Raw genomic sequence first — 17,500 nt, 5'->3', positions numbered from 1 at the left:
GCAGACAGAGAGTCTGTGTGTGTCTCTCTCTCTCTCTCTCTCTCTCTCTCTCTCTCTCTCTCCAGTAGGGTGAAACCAGCCTTCTGCATGCAAATAAACACGTGCAGGCTTTGAACATTTTGCGATGCACTATAGAATACTACTAAGTGCGTAGATTTATTATTTATTTGTGTCGTTTTCACCGTGAAGCCGCCTTTCAGCAATTAACCAATGAATATGCAGTAATAACGATTGAGGCGGTCGTGTAGTATTTGAATAATGCAGGTTTTTAGAGAGCGAGACTGTACCGTTCAAGTATTCAAAGGCCTATAGCTGAAGGAGAGGCAATATGGGGGGAAGAATTGGACCCTCCTTTGATCTCTCAACACATCCCACCCCCCATACAAATGTCATCCAGCTCTATGTTCCCTGGCATATCCTCCCTTCCTATATACTCTTTCATCTGTCCTGCATTCATACGCTCACTAACCATTCGTTCACCTTGGGGTATTTTCGGTGCATCTTCTCACCCTCGTGTTTGCTTTGTATTCCTCTCCAGTTCCACTTCCTCTCCAGTTTGACAGTATATCTCAGCTCTTGTGGCCCCGGCACTCATCGATGTCTTCTGTTTATTTGCCCTTCCAGGTCGTCGCACAACGAGCTGGAGAAACACAGGTAAGGAGACGGCCGCTGTGCATCTTATTTGTCTCTTGTATCTCGTGTCTCGCCCTCGCACACCGAGGCCCTGATGTCTAGGTGAAGGCCGCGGTGCGACGGCATATGTTGTTTCCCCCGATTGAAAAAGCGCTGGAGCCGAGTTGGCCCAGAGCCAGAGAGATCTGATCAATGAAATTCCTCGCGTCTGGAAACAGATAATGAGCTCATTTAAAAAAAAAAAAAAAGAGTGTCTTGGCGTCGATTAAATCTGTCTCCGCTTCTGGAGACAGATCTAATCGCGCCTTTAATCTGGCGTATAATCTGGCCTCGCGCGTCACTTCTCCTCACTGAGAAGGCCGCAGACAGGACCCAGGCCCCAGTGCTTCCACGCTGCTCCCAGCATGCACCTCACTCCCACTCGCCAGAGCTCACAAAAAAACACACCGTTTCTTCCCTCCTTCCTCCCGGGGTAACAGCCCCGTGCTGCTCCCACCTCCCGGGGTACAGCCCCGTGCTGCTCCCTCCTCCCGGGGTAACAGCCCCGTGCTGCTCCCACCTCCCGGGGTACAGCCCCGTGCTGCTCCCTCCTCCCGGGGTAACAGCCCCGTGCTGCTCCCTCCTCCCGGGGTAACAGCCCCGTGCTGCTCCCACCTCCCGGGGTACAGCCCCGTGCTGCTCCCTCCTCCCGGGGTAACAGCCCCGTGCTGCTCCCTCCTCCCGGGGTAACAGCCCCGTGCTGCTCCCACCTCCCGGGGTACAGCCCCGTGCTGCTCCCTCCTCCCGGGGTTCAGCCCCGTGCTGCTCCCTCCTCCCGGGGTAACAGCCCCGTGCTGCGCACAGACAGCGCGGCCATGTGATACCCCCCCCCCCCCCCCCCCCCCCCGCTCATGGCACAGACGTCTGTTTTGACTCCGCTAAAACAGGCGAGTGACATCACACAGATCCAAAGGGCTCTCCAGGCAGGAAGCTGCAGGGCCCCGCTTTGAATCCGCCGCCTTTGTACAATCAAAGCTTGGTTTGTTAAGAGGCGGGGCTTGGTGGGCTTGGTGGAAGTCGGGGAAAAAATGGGTTCTGAATTATTTTTGGTAGTTCTTCACTTCATGGTCGCCCCCCCCCCCCCCTCCCCCTCTCTCTCGACTGCGCTCACTGATTCTTAGAAGAGGATTTACAGTAGGAAATGGCTGATGTGGCTGTCAGCGCGTTAGTCGGGCCTGGATTGGGTGTGTGAGTGTGTGTGTGTGTGTGTGTGTGTGTGTGTGTGTGCTTGTGTGCGTGACACTAGTCACTGGCGTTGAGGGCTTTGGGTTTGCCAGTCAAGTCAGTCAGTCACATGCCTGGGAGTTTTCGACATCAGTGAAGAACAAGTCGAGGCATGTCCCTCCCTGACCTGACGCTGATTACGTTGAGACACCAGAGTTACGTCATGTCCGCCGGGTGTGGTTAGCACTAGCAGCGTAGTGACGTCCAGTCATACTGAGAAATGTTGGCAAAGTTCCAGTTCACCTTGCTCACTTCCCATCAGCATGACCACAGAGGGGTTATTTTTGACCGCGTAATTTACAGTATTGTGATATTTGATGGGAAAAAAAATGAAATAAAAAAAAAAGCTGATACTTCTCCTTCTGGTCCACTTATTTATTTCTGCAGCTGTACGAGCAGAAATAAATCAATTCAGATTAAAATACAGCCGCTGCTGTTCCACGGTGCGGGTCACATGCAGGGTAGTTTGAATATTCTGCAACATCATGCATTTCCCATACCTAGGGATGGGAATTGATCAGATTTGATTGATAGCTATGCCATTATCCATTCAGCTTATCGGTGCCATTCTTTATCGATTCCCTTATCGTTTCCTAATCAATTTTCTGTGGGGGGGAAAGTAGCCTACACAGGTTTTCAGTCAACGTAGCTGTTTCATGATCTCTTGAGTCTGAATACAGTGATGAATGTCTGCCTAACAACATTTGGACCTCCTTGCATGTTTCCAGCAGCTTGACTCCTTGCATGTTTCCAGCAGCTTGACTCCTTGTATGTTTCCAGCAGCTTGACTGCTTGCATGTTTCCAGCAGCTTGACTCCTTGCGTGTTTCCAGCAGCTTGACTCCTTGCATGTTTCCAGCAGCTTGACTCCTTGCATGTTTCCAGCAGCTTGACTCCTTGCATGTTTCCAGCAGCTTGACTCCTTGCATGTTTCCAGCAGCTTGACTCCTTGTATGTTTCCAGCAGCTTGACTCCTTGCATGTTTCCAGCAGCTTGACTCCTTGCATGTTTCCAGCAGCTTGACTCCTTGTATGTTTCCAGCAGCTTGACTCCTTGTATGTTTCCAGCAGCTTGACTCCTTGCATGTTTCCAGCAGCTTGACTCCTTGCATGTTTCCAGCAGCTTGACTCCTTGCATGTTTCCAGCAGCTTGACTCCTTGCATGTTTCCAGCAGCTTGACTCCTTGTATGTTTCCAGCAGCTTGACTCCTTGCATGTTTCCAGCAGCTCGGCCGCAGAGTTTGACCTGATGACGCATGAGTTTTTGCAATGCACATCATCGCATGCATAACTGTCAGATTGTCGGCATTGATAAAAGGAATCAATAATATCGTACTAGGCATACCATTCTGAGGAATTGGACAATCTGGAACTGATTCTAAACGGTTCCGGGTCTCGATTGCCATCTCTACCCATGCGACAGTGCACCATAGGGGACAAACCCTGGCTGACAAAATGAATCATTAACCGTGTTCGCAATGGTTCACTCACTCACTCACTCACTCACTCACTCACTCATTATTCCCCATGTACTGTTTATCATATATCGTGAACTATATGGGGAACGATCAAACAAGTTTCAGCCACTATCTCACTCCTCTTCTCCTTTGGTAAACATGACCGCATTGCATTGTGGTATATGGGAGAAAATGTAGGGTACATCTGCTGTTCACTAGAAATTGCAGTGCATTGTGGGTATTTTATAGTGGACTATATAGTGAATCAAATTAACAGTTGAGAATTTGGACACTACAAGATGGCGAACACACTATATAGTCCACTATTTCTGTCATTTGGAACAGGGCTGTTATCTAAGTTTTAAGAGATACTTCAGACCCGACATCATATTCGTCCTTGTTCCTTTCCATGACTGTTTTGTTGCCCATCTAAGGCGAGAGGAGGCCGTACCCGTCTCTATAATGACAGGCCCTGTGTCTTTGCCATCCATTACAACACATTGCATGCTGCTGATTCAATCCCTGTCTGGACCTGTGTCCACAAATGACACGTTTGTTATGGTAGCATACAGATGTTAGAGGTTGAGATGGTTTGTTATCGTAGCATACAGATGTTAGAGGTTGAGATGGTTTGCAGGTTTTAGCACGAATACCAATTCATGTCCGGCCAGTCGCCTTTGCAGCATGGGTAGTTAATTGTCGTGCTGTGGTGTGTTTTGTTCCTGTTACTGATATGCTAGCCATGAGGAGAAAGCCAGCGCTTTATTTTTCGAATCCGTCTTTAGCTATGGAACGTTGCAGTTTCTTGACCCCCCCCCCCATCCCCCCATCCCCCCCCCGGGGTGCATCTCTAGTCTGCTGCTGATCCCCGCCTGCATGCGATGCAAGGAAACACAAGAGTCCTCCTCCTCAGCTGTCCCGGTTCAACCAGTTGAATGGGTGTCTGCCCAGTTGGGAGCATAGCATCCACTCAAGAGCTTCAGGCCTGGCTCATCTGCGGGCAGGGCCCCCAGTATCAGTTCCAAAAGCTCCAACCTCCCTCAACGCCCCCCTCAGACGCCACTCTGCTTTTTATAGCCCTGAGTCACCCTCATTGGTTTGGTCATGTGTTGTTTTGGTTGGTTCACGCTGGTGCAGCACAGACTGCCCACAGCCATCCTTGTAAGTGCACGAGGTAGCCAAGGTACCGCTCGATTCTCTTCCCTGGTTTAGACCCCCTATATGCAATGTAGCATTTGATGGTGAATGCTTAGAAACAACAACGCACGGTTGTGGTTCATCTATTTGATCTTGCGCATAATCCTCTGCAAGTGTCTTGGCTGGCAGGATAAAGCAAAGCCGTCTCAAGCACTCAAAATATTTGTGCCCGCGTCTGTCAAGTCTTTCCCTGTTCCTCCATTGTGCTCGTGCTGCTGGGTGTCTCTCAAAGGGACAGCTGTGTTGGCTGTCTCTCACAGTGGCAGGCCTGTCACAATGATCCATTTTACCCACTTGTTTATTTAACCCGTTGCGTTTGTTGTGTCTGTTTTTTTACGTATTGAAAAAACTATGCTGAGACATGTTTTGCTGTCATGATTTCTGGTCGCGCGAGGTGAAGATGTTGTGTTGCTCGACACAACTTCTTCTTCTCTCTTTTGTTAGATATAGAATGAGCAAGAAAATGCTGTTTTACAGTGATGATTCACAGTGAACTGCAGAAACATTCTAGAAGTCTACTGGGGTCTAGAAGAGTGTATTTGCATTACTATGTTATTACTGTATTTTATCATTATATCAGTGGCAAAACAAAACAAAAAAGGTCTTAAAATGACACGATTGTTTATCGCAATTATTCCTGGGACAATATATCGACCAGAAAACAGTAGACATCCTGACAGGCCTAATACAGGAGCGGCCATCTTGGTTTCCTGTTATCAGGATGAGGCATCTGCATGGGTGACAGCAGTGTGACCGCGGGGTCGTCTGCCCTGAAACAACCCGGCGTTTATCCGCTGGAGACCGCGTGCCGCCATGACAGTGCTGTGCAGACCGTCTCGACAGTGACTCTGCTATTTGCTGCAGCACAAACTCAGCACGCCATTTCTCTGAAACCACACGCTGCTGCGTGGTTGGTCTTCACTGGCATCGCTTCCTTCCCATTTCTGTGACTTCAAACCGCTCTTGATCGCGCGGATGACGACTTGTCCGCGCGAACCCGTTTCCTTTTCTGCCAACGCCGTCGACACACGGAACTACAATTGTGTGTGTTTTTTTTCTTCTTTCCTCGTCGTCACAGCTGTTTACGGGAAATGTGAACCCAGACTCCTATGGGCCGAGTATCTGTTTGCTTTCCACAATTGAGAAAGGATTTTACAACTCTATTTTTATCTCCCTATAGCCGCAGGCGCCACCCATGGCAGCCAGGTGCTCTCGGTCGGGTTCATTTCTCAGATCACGGATCATTATGAAAATGAAATCGCTTCCGAGAAATGTTCTTCTTCATTCTTCTCCCGTAGTTTGTTGTGATAGTGAGCATATAAAGCTCTGCGACGTGCTGTAGTTGTTAGATTGACCAGTCAGAACATTCTGCCAGCCAGAAGTGAAAGTATTGTTTTGACAGAATTGAAAAGAACAAAAGATCCCTGCAAATATCGCATAGAGATGTGTGTGTGTGTGTGTGTGTGTGTGGGGGGGGGGGGGGGCATGCAAGTGTAGGCTACATTAAAACTTGGGGAAGGTGTTAGTTTGTGATTATTGAAAACTATGGTTTATATATCCAATTTAAATGCACATGCACTTCATGGACATGGGAGCAAGTCCTTGGCTTTGTCACGGTCTAATCCGCTCTCTAATTAAATGTATTATCCCGGGGGGGGGGGGGGGGGGGTGTCCTGTACTCCCTACTGTGATGAATGACCCCCCCCTCTCTCTCTCCTCTCCTCTGTGTGTGTGGAGGCCGAGCTCTATGAGTTATGGCATTGGGATGGGGGGAGCGAGGGGTGGGGGGGGCGTGCGTGGAGGGGCTGTCCGCAGCCCGTGTTACTTCACCTCCCCGCCTCCTCGTCTTTGTCTCTCTCTCTCTCTCCAGAGGCCACATCTGGTTTTTTTCTCTCTTATCTTTTTTCTCTCTCCTGATTTTGGCTCTCAAAGTATCTGAGTCAGCAGAAACCTGAGGAAGTGGAGAGGAGGAGGAGGAGGAGGAGAGCAGAGCCCCCCCCCCCCCCCCCCCCCCCCCCCTGCACAGAAGGGCCTTTTTCACTCCGTGCTGACTGTTCTGCCAAAACTACTTTTTGAACCCCCCCCTCTCTCTCCTCTGTTGAGGTATGGGGCTTCTTTTGTGACTGCAAATTCCTGGCTCGGCCCAAAACGTTCTGTTTGCTTCAGAGGGAGACGGACAATGTTCTATGAAAGAGAACACAACGAGGCCGGTTTTATCTTCTGCTTGTAAGCTGCACAACCCTTATAGGCGCAGCTCAGGTTAAACATTTTCTTCATCCTACTTTTAAAAACCACAAAGTTCTTCATGGTGGTATACTGTATATACGTGGAGTGATGAACTGTACGGCGGGAGCTTTATGACATTTATACACCTCTTACTTCCAGCTGTGTAGGCCAGGTGTGACACATTTCCCTATCTTTCTTCCAACTCTGGTGATCTGGTGTGTTGTGGCGTTCACATGCTGCCGTGCCTGCAGTGCACACGGCTTCTGTATTCACCTTGTTCACGAGACTCTCTGTGATATTCCACCTGTCTGCGGTGACTTATGACTCATAGATTGTTTCATATGGGCGGCGTACATTTCAGACTAATGATGTATTGTCATGTGGCCCCATGTCACTGAGTCATTCAGACACGTTTAGGCCGTGTAGTCATTTGTTTTAAATGTAAAATTACACACACACACACACACACGCACGCACGCACACGCACACACACACACACACACACACACACACACACACACACGCACGAAAGAGCTGGATGTGTGCACTCACAGTTAGAAGTGATACAGTAATACAAACAGTTACTGAAGTCGGCAGATATCGCCGCCCTACGGACAATGTGGAGCGAAACTGCATGGCTGAAAAGCAGAAGGTGGACGGGGGACAGAGTATGAAACAGGCTACAGCTGCACTGTAGGAAGGCTCACAGAGAGGGGTCACTTGTGGAATGTCTCTGCTCGAGGTCAGTGGGTGTTGAGAGCTGCTTGGCTCAGACAGGTCAAGCCTGGCCGTGGTCCCAGACTGGCCGCTCATATGGTATCTATTGAAAGCTGTGTTTGCGTCTGGTCGTCATGGCTACACATGGTGTGTGCACTGAATACATCGTAGTGGCTTTGGTACACTCATGTATGTGGAGATGTTTTGGGCGTCCGGGGTCGTGCAGCGGTACATTCCCTGCCTACCAACACGAGGGTCGCAGGTTCGAGCCCCCGTGCTGCCTCCGGGTTGGTCGGGCGTCCACTCCACACAGGCACGATTGGCCGTGTCTGCGCCTGCGGGTGGGAAGCCGGATTAAGGGTATGTGTGCTGGTCACTGCACTAGTGCCTCCTCTGGTCGGTCGGTGTGCCTGTTCCGGGAGGAGGGGAACTGGGGGGAATAGTGTGATCCTCCCACCCGCTACTTCGTGCTGGTGAAACTCCTCGGTGTCAGGTGAAAAGAAGCGGCTGGCAACTGCACTGCACCTGTATCGGAGGAAGCATGTGCTAGTCTACAACTCTCCGCGGATCGGCAGAGGGGGTGGAGCAACGACTACAACTGGGAGAATTGTATGATTGGGGAGAGAAACGGGGGGAGATCCAAACAAACTAACAAAACTAACAAAAAGTCGTGTCTTTGGGTGTGTGTAAGCTCATGTATGTGGAGAGGGTTGAGTGTGTGTGACTCTGCAGAGCGCAGGCCTACATCTCAGTGAGAGCGTTCCCTTCTCCGTCTGAGGTGCCCGCTGCTGCGCCCCACTTGTCTGTGTCAGTAAATCATGTTCTGATTGGTCTGTGTCAGTAAATCATGTTCTGATTGGTCTGTGTCAATAAATCATGTTCTGATTGGTCTGTGTCAGTAAATCATGTTCTGATTGGCCGCTGCTGATGCCCTGAAAAGGCCATTTTAGGGCACATTTGAACACAACGTAACAATGTGCCGATACCTTCGGAGGTGTGCAAGGGCCAAGAAAAAGACTAGGTTGACGGGACGGGACAGTGACTGTGGCCGGGGCCTGGGGAGGAGGTGGATGAATTACTCCGCAGTGCTGGAGGGAGGGCCAGGCGGGGCGAGAGGGAGGGCCAGGCGGGCGGGGGAGAGGGCCAGGCGGGTGAGAGGGAGGGCCAGGCGGGCAGGCAAGGGGGAGGGCCAGGCGGGCGGGAGGGAGGGCCAGGCGGGCGGGCGAGAGGGAGGGCCAGGTGGGCGGGAGGGAGGGCCAGGCGGGCGGGCGAGAGGGAGGACCAGGCGGGCGGGAGGGAGGGCCAGGCGGGTGAGAGGGAGGGCCAGGCGGGTGGGTGGGCCAAGCGGGCGGGAGGGAGGGCCAGGCGGGCGGGAGGTAGGGCCAGGCGGGCGGGCGAGAGGGAGGGCCAGGCGGGTGAGAGGGAGGGCCAGGCGGGCGGGAGGGAGGGCCAGGCGGGCGGGCGAGAGGGAGGGCCAGGCAGGCGGGAGGGAGGGCCAGGCGGGTGAGAGGGAGGGCCAGGCGGGCGGGCGGGCCAAGCGGGCGGGAGGGAGGGCCAGGCGGGCGGGCGAGAGGGAGGGCCAGGGGGGCAGGAGGGAGGGCCAGGCGGGTGAGAGGGAGGGCCAGGCGGGCGAGAGGGAGGGCCAGGCGGGCAGGGGCGAGAGGGAGGGCCAGGCGGGCGAGAGGGAGGGCCAGGCGGGCGAGAGGGAGGGCCAGGCAGGCGAGAGGGAGGGCCAAGCGGGCAGGCGAGAGGGAGGGCCGGGCGGGCGAGAGGGAGGGCCAGGCGGGCGGGAGGGAGGGCCAGGCGGGCGAGAGGGAGGGCCAGGCGGGCGGGCGAGAGGGAGGTCCAGGCGGGCAGGAGGGAGGGCCAGGCGGGAGGCTGTGTAGGACGTGGCTGCTCTGTGCGAGCAAGCAGCCTGAAAACCAGGTCAGCGGAGCACACACACACACACACACACACACACACACACACACACACACGCTGGAATGTGGAGTTAAGTAAGAGGGGTGGTTTAGGGGGGAAGCGTGTGGGTAGGGGGGGGGGGGGGGGTCACAAAAGCAGAAGCCAGTTTATTACTAGAATGCCACATCGCCATTCGCTGCTGCTTGCATTTTTGTCAAGCAAGCAATCAGAAGTGAATATTTGATGGCTGTTATTGTGCATCGATACAGTATATCAGACTCAGTAAGAGTACCGTAGCTTTCTTTTCTCCTTTATTCTAGTTTAGTTATTGTATATTGCAGGGGTTCCCAAACTTTTTCATCTTGGGACCCTAAAGAGAAATTTTGGGCCAAAACTAAAAAAAAAAAACATACAGTAATGAGTTGCCATGATGTCCAGTTGGGGACCCACTCCCCCATGCAGGGGCGGACTGGGATCATAATTCAGGCCGGGCATTAGATACTAAGCAGGCCAGGCCGATACGGGCCGACAAAAAATTTGGGCCGTTTGAACCCAATTTGGGCCGTTTGAAGCCCAATTTGGGCCATTTGAAGCCAGATTTGGGCCGTTTGAAGCCCAATTTGGGTCGTTTGAAGCCAGATTTGGGCCGTTTGAAGCCCAATTTGGGCCGAGTCCAATTTTACAATGAGATGCACCCACTTTAACCCTGAATAAAGTAATAAAACCACTAGTAAACCAGTAGGCGGCACCTGGCCTGCTGTTCAGTGAGTGGCCTGACTGCAGGCAGCAAAAAAAAAAAAAAAAAAAAAAGAATTCAGGCCAGGCCATAAAAATAGGAGAATACCTTTAGTGCCAGCATGGTGGAAGCTTCTCCCATGCCATGCCTCGTGTTAATCAAGGATCGAATATGAAACCAGAGCTGACCTATTTTAAGATAAGGAAAACTTTATTGTCCATTAAATTTAGCCTAGAAAAGGACATTAAGTCTTAGGCAATCTGGCAACACAATAAAAACAGCCAATGCACAGTCTAAAACATGCTGGGTATCATTAAAAAAATACCAGTACCTTAGTGTACCCGTAAAGAGATACCGAGTGTACCTACTTCAATACCTTTCAATTCGATACAGTACCTACGCTGAGCTGTCAACTCCGTCCCATACACCGCGCTCGACTTCAACATCACAGACTGTATGGTTGTAGCATGGGCCAATCACACGTCGCATTCAATTAAAAGTCTTGCGGTGATTGGCTAACTGCGAGCAAAACCATACAACAGTCTTTTTCCCCCTTCTCGATCTGTGTACAAAAAGGATTGAATGCAGACGTTTGACTGGAGAAGTTTCCGTACCAATAGACCCTTCTCACAGGGGCCATTTTGTGTCAAAAAGGCAGGGTAAACACTGGTGCAAGCAAAAGACTAATGAGGGATTCCAACTTCCATGATTGGAATTTGCACCTGGGTTTATTCTGCCTTTTCGACACAAAATGGCCCCCGTGAGAAGGGTCTATTGGTATGATACCCAGCCCTATAAATCAGACTGTACACTGTATAAAACGCAACCGACAGTGACGAGAAGCAGCAGTGCTCATGGGCTGGGGGGGGGGGGGGGGGGGGGTTGATGGGGGCGGGGGTGTTTTATGATGTCCCAGTTTAGAATGGTCACAGCAGAGGGCACAAATGATTTCTTGTACCCCTTTTTCCTGGCTAGTGGGACCTCGAGTGTCCTCCTGCCAGTTGGCAAACAGCTCACCATGTCCCCATGTCAGGGGAATGTGTTTATTGAGCTTGCCGAACTTGTCACTGCGAGTCTGTCCAACATTTGCAGATGTACATTTCAATTGACTCCTTATTTACCAAAGACATACACGCAGTAACGGTCAGGACACATAATACAGAGAGGCCCAGCTACACCAGGAAGACATACACACAGTAACGGTCAGGACACATAATACAGAGAGGCACAGCTACACCAGTAACGGTCAGGACACATAATACAGAGAGGCCCAGCTACACCAGTAACGGTCAGGACACATAATACAGAGAGGCACAGCTACACCAGTAATGGTCAGGACACATAATACAGAGAGGCCCAGCTACACCAGTAATGGTCAGGACACATAATACAGAGAGGCCCAGCTACACCAGTAATGGTCAGGACACATAATACAGAGAGGCCCAGCTACACCAGTAATGGTCAGGACACATAATACAGAGAGGCCCAGCTACACCAGTAACGGTCAGGACACATAATACAGAGAGGCACAGCTACACCAGGAAGACATACACACAGTAACGGTCAGGACACATAATACAGAGAGGCACAGCTACACCAGTAACGGTCAGGACACATAATACAGAGAGGCCCAGCTACACCAGCAAGACATACACACAGTAACGGTCAGGACACATAATACAGAGAGGCCCAGCTACACCAGTAACGGTCAGGACACATAATACAGAGAGGCCCAGCTACACCAGCAAGACATACACACAGTAACGGTCAGGACACATAATACAGAGAGGCCCAGCTCCACCAGGAAGACATACACACAGTAACGGTCAGGACACATAATACAGAGAGACCCAGCTACACCAGGAAGACATACACACAGTAACGGTCAGGACACATAATACAGAGAGGCACAGCTACACCAGGAAGACATACACACAGTAACGGTCAGGACACATAATACAGAGAGGCACAGCTACACCAGGAAGACATACACACAGTAACGGTCAGGACACATAATACAGAGAGGCCCAGCTACACCAGGAAGACATACACGCAGTAACGGTCAGGACACATAATACAGAGAGGCCCAGCTACACCAGGAAGACATACACGCAGTAACGGTCAGGACACATAATACAGAGAGGCCCAGCTACACCAGTAACGGTCAGGACACATAATACAGAGAGGCCCAGCTACACCAGGAAGACATACACACAGTAACGGTCAGGACACATAATACAGAGAGACCCAGCTACACCAGTAACGGTCAGGACACATAATACAGAGAGGCCCAGCTACACCAGTAATGGTCAGGACACATAATACAGAGAGGCCCAGCTACACCAGTAACGGTCAGGACACATAATACAGAGAGGCCCAGCTACACCAGTAATGGTCAGGACACATAATACAGAGAGGCCCAGCTACACCAGTAACGGTCAGGACACATAATACAGAGAGACCCAGCTACACCAGGAAAACCCTTCCTTTGCCTATTCCCTCTCGATTTGCTCACACATTCTCCTCTTTAAATTGCATTGGACGTGTGTTTTTGCGTCAACACAGATGTAGGCTGGCTGCGTGGAGGGAAGGACGTCTCAATGATCCGTGGCTATTTTTTGCTCGGGGGATTGTGTCAGTTTTGTAAATGAATCTAATTACAAGGCATTCCCCTTAACACGCCCGATGGAAGCTTTCAGTTTGCTATGTGGAAATACTACTCTACTACTACTCACTAAGGAATACTACTCTACTACTACTCACTAAGGAGTGAACAACACAATCCACTTGGGTTGGCTCGTTTCCTGTTGTTTAATCACCGCTGAAAGTATGCAGCTCTTTGTTTTGCTTTAGCAGCCTATAATCCTACTGTACAAGCAGTGTGGTGGCCACGCCCCTCCCTCCCCCCGTCTACAATGTTGTTGTGGTGTACTGGTCCAAGTTTCTGTTTGCAGCTTGCGTGTGAGAGCAGAGTCATGTGACACCCAGCTCCTTCTTCCCTGCCGCCAGGAGAATGTGTTTATGGGCGACTTCGTATCCGTCTGTCTCGACTCTCACAGTTGTCACTGCACACACAACACGCGGCCAGCGGGGCGTGGCATCCTCCATGACACAAAAACAAATACAGCTCGTCCCAGACGAGTGACATTTCGTACGGGCGTGATAACAGTCTCTCACGTCCCCTACCGTCTCTCTCTCTGGTCCCTCTACCGTCTCTCTCTCTGGTCTACAGTCTCTCTCTCTACCGTCTCTCTCTCTGGTCTACAGTCTCTCTCTCTACCGTCTCTCTCTCTGGTCTACAGTCTCTCTCTCTACTGTCTCTCTCTCTGGTCTCTCTACCGTCTCTCTCTCTGGTCTTCAGTCTCTCTCTCTGGTCTCTCTACCGTCTCTCTCTGGTCTTCAGTCTCTCTCTCTGGTCCCTCTACCGTCTCTCTCTCTGGTCTACAGTCTCTCTCTCTACCGTCTCTCTCTCTGGTCTCTCTACCGTCTCTCTCTCTGGTCTACAGTCTCTCTCTCTACCGTCTCTCTCTCTGGTCTACAGTCTCTCTCTCTAACGTCTCTCTCTCTGGTCTCTCTACCGTCTCTCTCTCTGGTCTTCAGTCTCTCTCTCTGGTCTCTCTACCGTCTCTCTCTGGTCTTCAGTCTCTCTCTCTGGTCCCTCTACCGTCTCTCTCTCTGGTCTACAGTCTCTCTCTCTACCGTCTCTCTCTCTGGTCTCTCTACCGTCTCTCTCTCTGGTCTACAGTCTCTCTCTCTACCATCTCTCTCTCTGGTCTACAGTCTCTCTCTCTACCGTCTCTCTCTCTGGTCTCTCTACCGTCTCTCTCTCTGGTCTTCAGTCTCTCTCTCTGGTCTTCAGTCTCTCTCTCTGGTCTACAGTCTCTCTCTCTACCGTCTCTCTCTCTGGTCTCTCTACTGTCTCTCTCTCTGGTCTCTCTACCGTCTCTCTCTCTACCGTCTCTCTCTCTGGTCTTCAGTCTCTCTCTCTGGTCTCTCTACCGTCTCTCTCTCTGGTCTACAGTCTCTCTCTCTACCGTCTCTCTCTCTGGTCTCTCTACCGTCTCTCTCTCTGGTCTACAGTCTCTCTCTCTACCGTCTCTCTCTCTGGTCTCTCTACCGTCTCTCTCTCTGGTCTCTCTACCGTCTCTCTCTCTGGTCTCTCTACCGTCTCTCTCTCTGGTCTCTCTACCGTCTCTCTCTCTGGTCTACAGTCTCTCTCTCTACCGTCTCTCTCTCTGGTCTACAGTCTCTCTCTCTACCGTCTCTCTCTCTGGTCTACAGTCTCTCTCTCTACTGTCTCTCTCTCTGGTCTCTCTACCGTCTCTCTCTCTGGTCTCTCTACCGTCTCTCTCTCTGGTCTACAGTCTCTCTCTCTACCGTCTCTCTCTCTGGTCTACAGTCTCTCTCTCTACCGTCTCTCTCTCTGGTCTACAGTCTCTCTCTCTACTGTCTCTCTCTCTGGTCTCTCTACCGTCTCTCTCTCTGGTCTCTCTACCGTCTCTCTCTCTGGTCTCTCTACCGTCTCTCTCTCTGGTCTACAGTCTCTCTCTCTACCGTCTCTCTCTCTGGTCGCGGTGGCGTGGGCAGCGTGTCATCATCATCATACCGCACTTCCAGTTTCACATGAGTGGGTTCTCCTGTTTTGACAAAACGGCGCATCAGATATCCCCCCCTCGCTTCTTAAATGTAAACATGTGCAGGGCAGGGCGACAGGGTGACAGGGAGACTGATGAGGGTGTGTGTGTGTTTGTCTGCTGGCCCCGGGGCAGGGTCCCCCCCTCCCTCTTGTCCCACTTCAAGCTCTCCTCCATCTGCCTTGTATTCTCCAGGAACCTGCCAGCCAGATGTGGAGCCCACTCCACTGGCAACCCCAAATTCCATCGCCTCACTACAGTGATACACACACGCAATGCAGCCCCCCCCCCCCAAAAAGAAACACACACGCAACGCAGCCCCCCCCCAAAAAAAATACACACACGCAACGCAGCCCCCCCCCCAAAAAAAAACACACACACACACACACACACACACACACACACACACACACACACACACACACGCAACGCAGCCCCCCCAAAACACACACGCAATGCAGCCCCCCACTTTCACTTCATGTAACGGAGTGAGGCTGTAAACAGACCTGAGCCAAACGCTGCTTTTTTTTCTTTCTTTCTTAAGGTCCTACAATACACACAAACAATATGGTACTTTTGAAGGAACTAGGCATCTCGGCACTATGTGCGCTCAATTCCTAGGCTCGCCCGCCCTGCAGCTCGACCGCTGTGCGGGCTCACTTGCTCCCTCGCCCGCCCTGCAGGCTCACTGCTCTTATGACATCACAACTTCGCATCACTGATGACATCACAATTGCTCTTATGACATCACTGATGATGTCACAATGCCTATAACACTGATGACATCATCAGTGATGTCACAATGCCGGGACTTTATGACATCCCTGATGACATCATCAGTGGGACAAAAATTTAAACAGAGAAACATTGCCCACATGCTCTCTTTTATAGATAGATACCGGTAGATAGATAGATAGATTAGATAGATAGATAAGATAGATTAGATAGATAGATAGATAGATTAGATAGATAGATTAGATAGATAGATAGATAAGATAGATTAGATAGATAGATAGATAGATTAGATAGATAGATTAGATAGATAGATAGATAGATAGATAGATAGATAGATAGATTGATAGATAGATTAGATAGATAGATAGATAGATAGATAGATAGATAGATAGATAGATAGATAGATTGATTGATTGATTGACATTGAATCATCATCAATGAACAATGACCATTAATAGCATTTTGTAATTAAATCCTTCAAATATTCTTTGGATGACGTGCCGGTCGTCATCATTTTCAGTTGGCAAAGAGTCCTGGATGTGCGTGACATTATCTTGAAGTGGCAGAATCCCTGCCTAAAGCTGTTTGTATAGACTAGGCGCCATGCTTTTGTCTGTTTTCCACTGCCTATGTCTTGTGGGCTGAAGTCATGGCATGTTTTTTCTCACTCTACCCAAAGGTGACTAACCACATTAGCTGTGGGAGTGAGGAGAAACACTGCAGCGGTGTTTGGGACGACCTCTGACCCCTAGTGGAGCGGGCTTGGCTCTGCGCCAGGCGGGCCACTCGGTGCTGTGCGTGCACGGCCAGAGGAATGCAGCGCGCTGCAGCGAGCTCATTAAACAGCACTGAGTGAAGGCTGAAGGGCCCGTGTGTTTGCACTGGTTCCCCTTCTCAGGCCCGGCCGCGCTTTGTGTCTCTGCCGCACTGGGTCCTGGCTGTCACTATGGACAGTGTGTGTGAAGCAGCCTGCTGAAGACCCTGTCAAGCTGGGTCCTGGCTGTCACTATGGACAGTGTGTGTGAAGCAGTCTGCTGAAGACCCTGTCAAGCTGGCTGTGCTCTTTCACCCCTTTCCTCCACTGGTGCCGCATACATAAATACGCTCCATTATGCATCAATCACGCGCGAGGGGTAGGAAATCCCTCGTTTCTTCTCTCGCAGCAAAACAACATGGCTTGTTCTCCTTCCAAGGCCCAACGTGTGAGCAGATCGGTGGGAACAGTGCAGTCTATACCCAGTAACCTTGGAGCACAAGTCAGCAGTTTGAAGATCTTGTTCCAGTTTGAGCAAGATGCCGGGTTTTTTTTTTTTTCTCTCGAGGAAAAAGTTGCCTTTCCTCAAGTCATGACTTTGTTTTGGCACGGGGGCCCCTAACAGAGAGCAGGGTGGGGCAGAGATCAGACACAAACCATCCCGTGGTATTTTGCACGTGAGAATGGTCAGGTGGTCGTGTCCTTCTGGACATGACTCCACTGCAAATCACAGAGCAATTTCACTGCCTTGATTTACTTATTTAATCCTCAAATGTAGAGCAGTTATAGCCCAAATCAAATGTTTATATCATAGATAGAGTTGAGTCACAAAAGCGTACAATTTTACAACTGAATGATGATGATGTTCTAAAATTGATTTGGGCATAATGCAAAAGTGCTGTTGCTAATATGAGACAAACAACACTGAAATGTAACAGTTTCAGAATGGGATCTTCTTCTTTTTCTTTTCAAATATTATATCCCACCATAATTGCCTGCATTTGACAATGAAATCTCCGCTTGACACTATATATGTGTCTGAAATTGGTTTGACACCCACGACCGAGTACAACAATAGGAATCTCTTTTAGCCTTGTTCTGGAATACGAACGCCTGTGTGGCACTGGCACCACACCAATATTCTCACACTGTGACACCATTCATGACAAGAATATTAAAGACTGCTCTATTTTCAACCCAGACAAATTGGAAAATGTTGTGAGTGATTCAGAACCATGTGGATCAGGA

At 50.5% G+C, this 17,500-nt stretch overlaps 1 protein-coding gene across 2 annotated transcripts in view; it reads left to right on the top strand.

Annotated features, from left to right (window-relative positions):
- mxd4 (MAX dimerization protein 4) overlaps positions 1-17,500 on the top strand; it is a 36,509-nt gene that overhangs the window by 4,855 nt on the left and 14,154 nt on the right. For both annotated transcript variants that reach the window (XM_083635628.1, XM_083635627.1), the window contains exon 3: positions 625-654. In XM_083635628.1, coding sequence (XP_083491754.1) covers positions 625-654 — 30 coding nt within the window. The remainder of the gene's footprint in view (positions 1-624; positions 655-17,500) is intronic.

This window comes from Poromitra crassiceps (assembly GCF_964638095.1).
Source record: "Poromitra crassiceps genome assembly, chromosome: 4".
NCBI lineage: Eukaryota > Metazoa > Chordata > Actinopteri > Beryciformes > Melamphaidae > Poromitra > Poromitra crassiceps.
The sequence above is the reverse complement of the archived record's forward strand: the minus strand, read 5'-3'. Positions and strand labels throughout refer to the sequence as shown.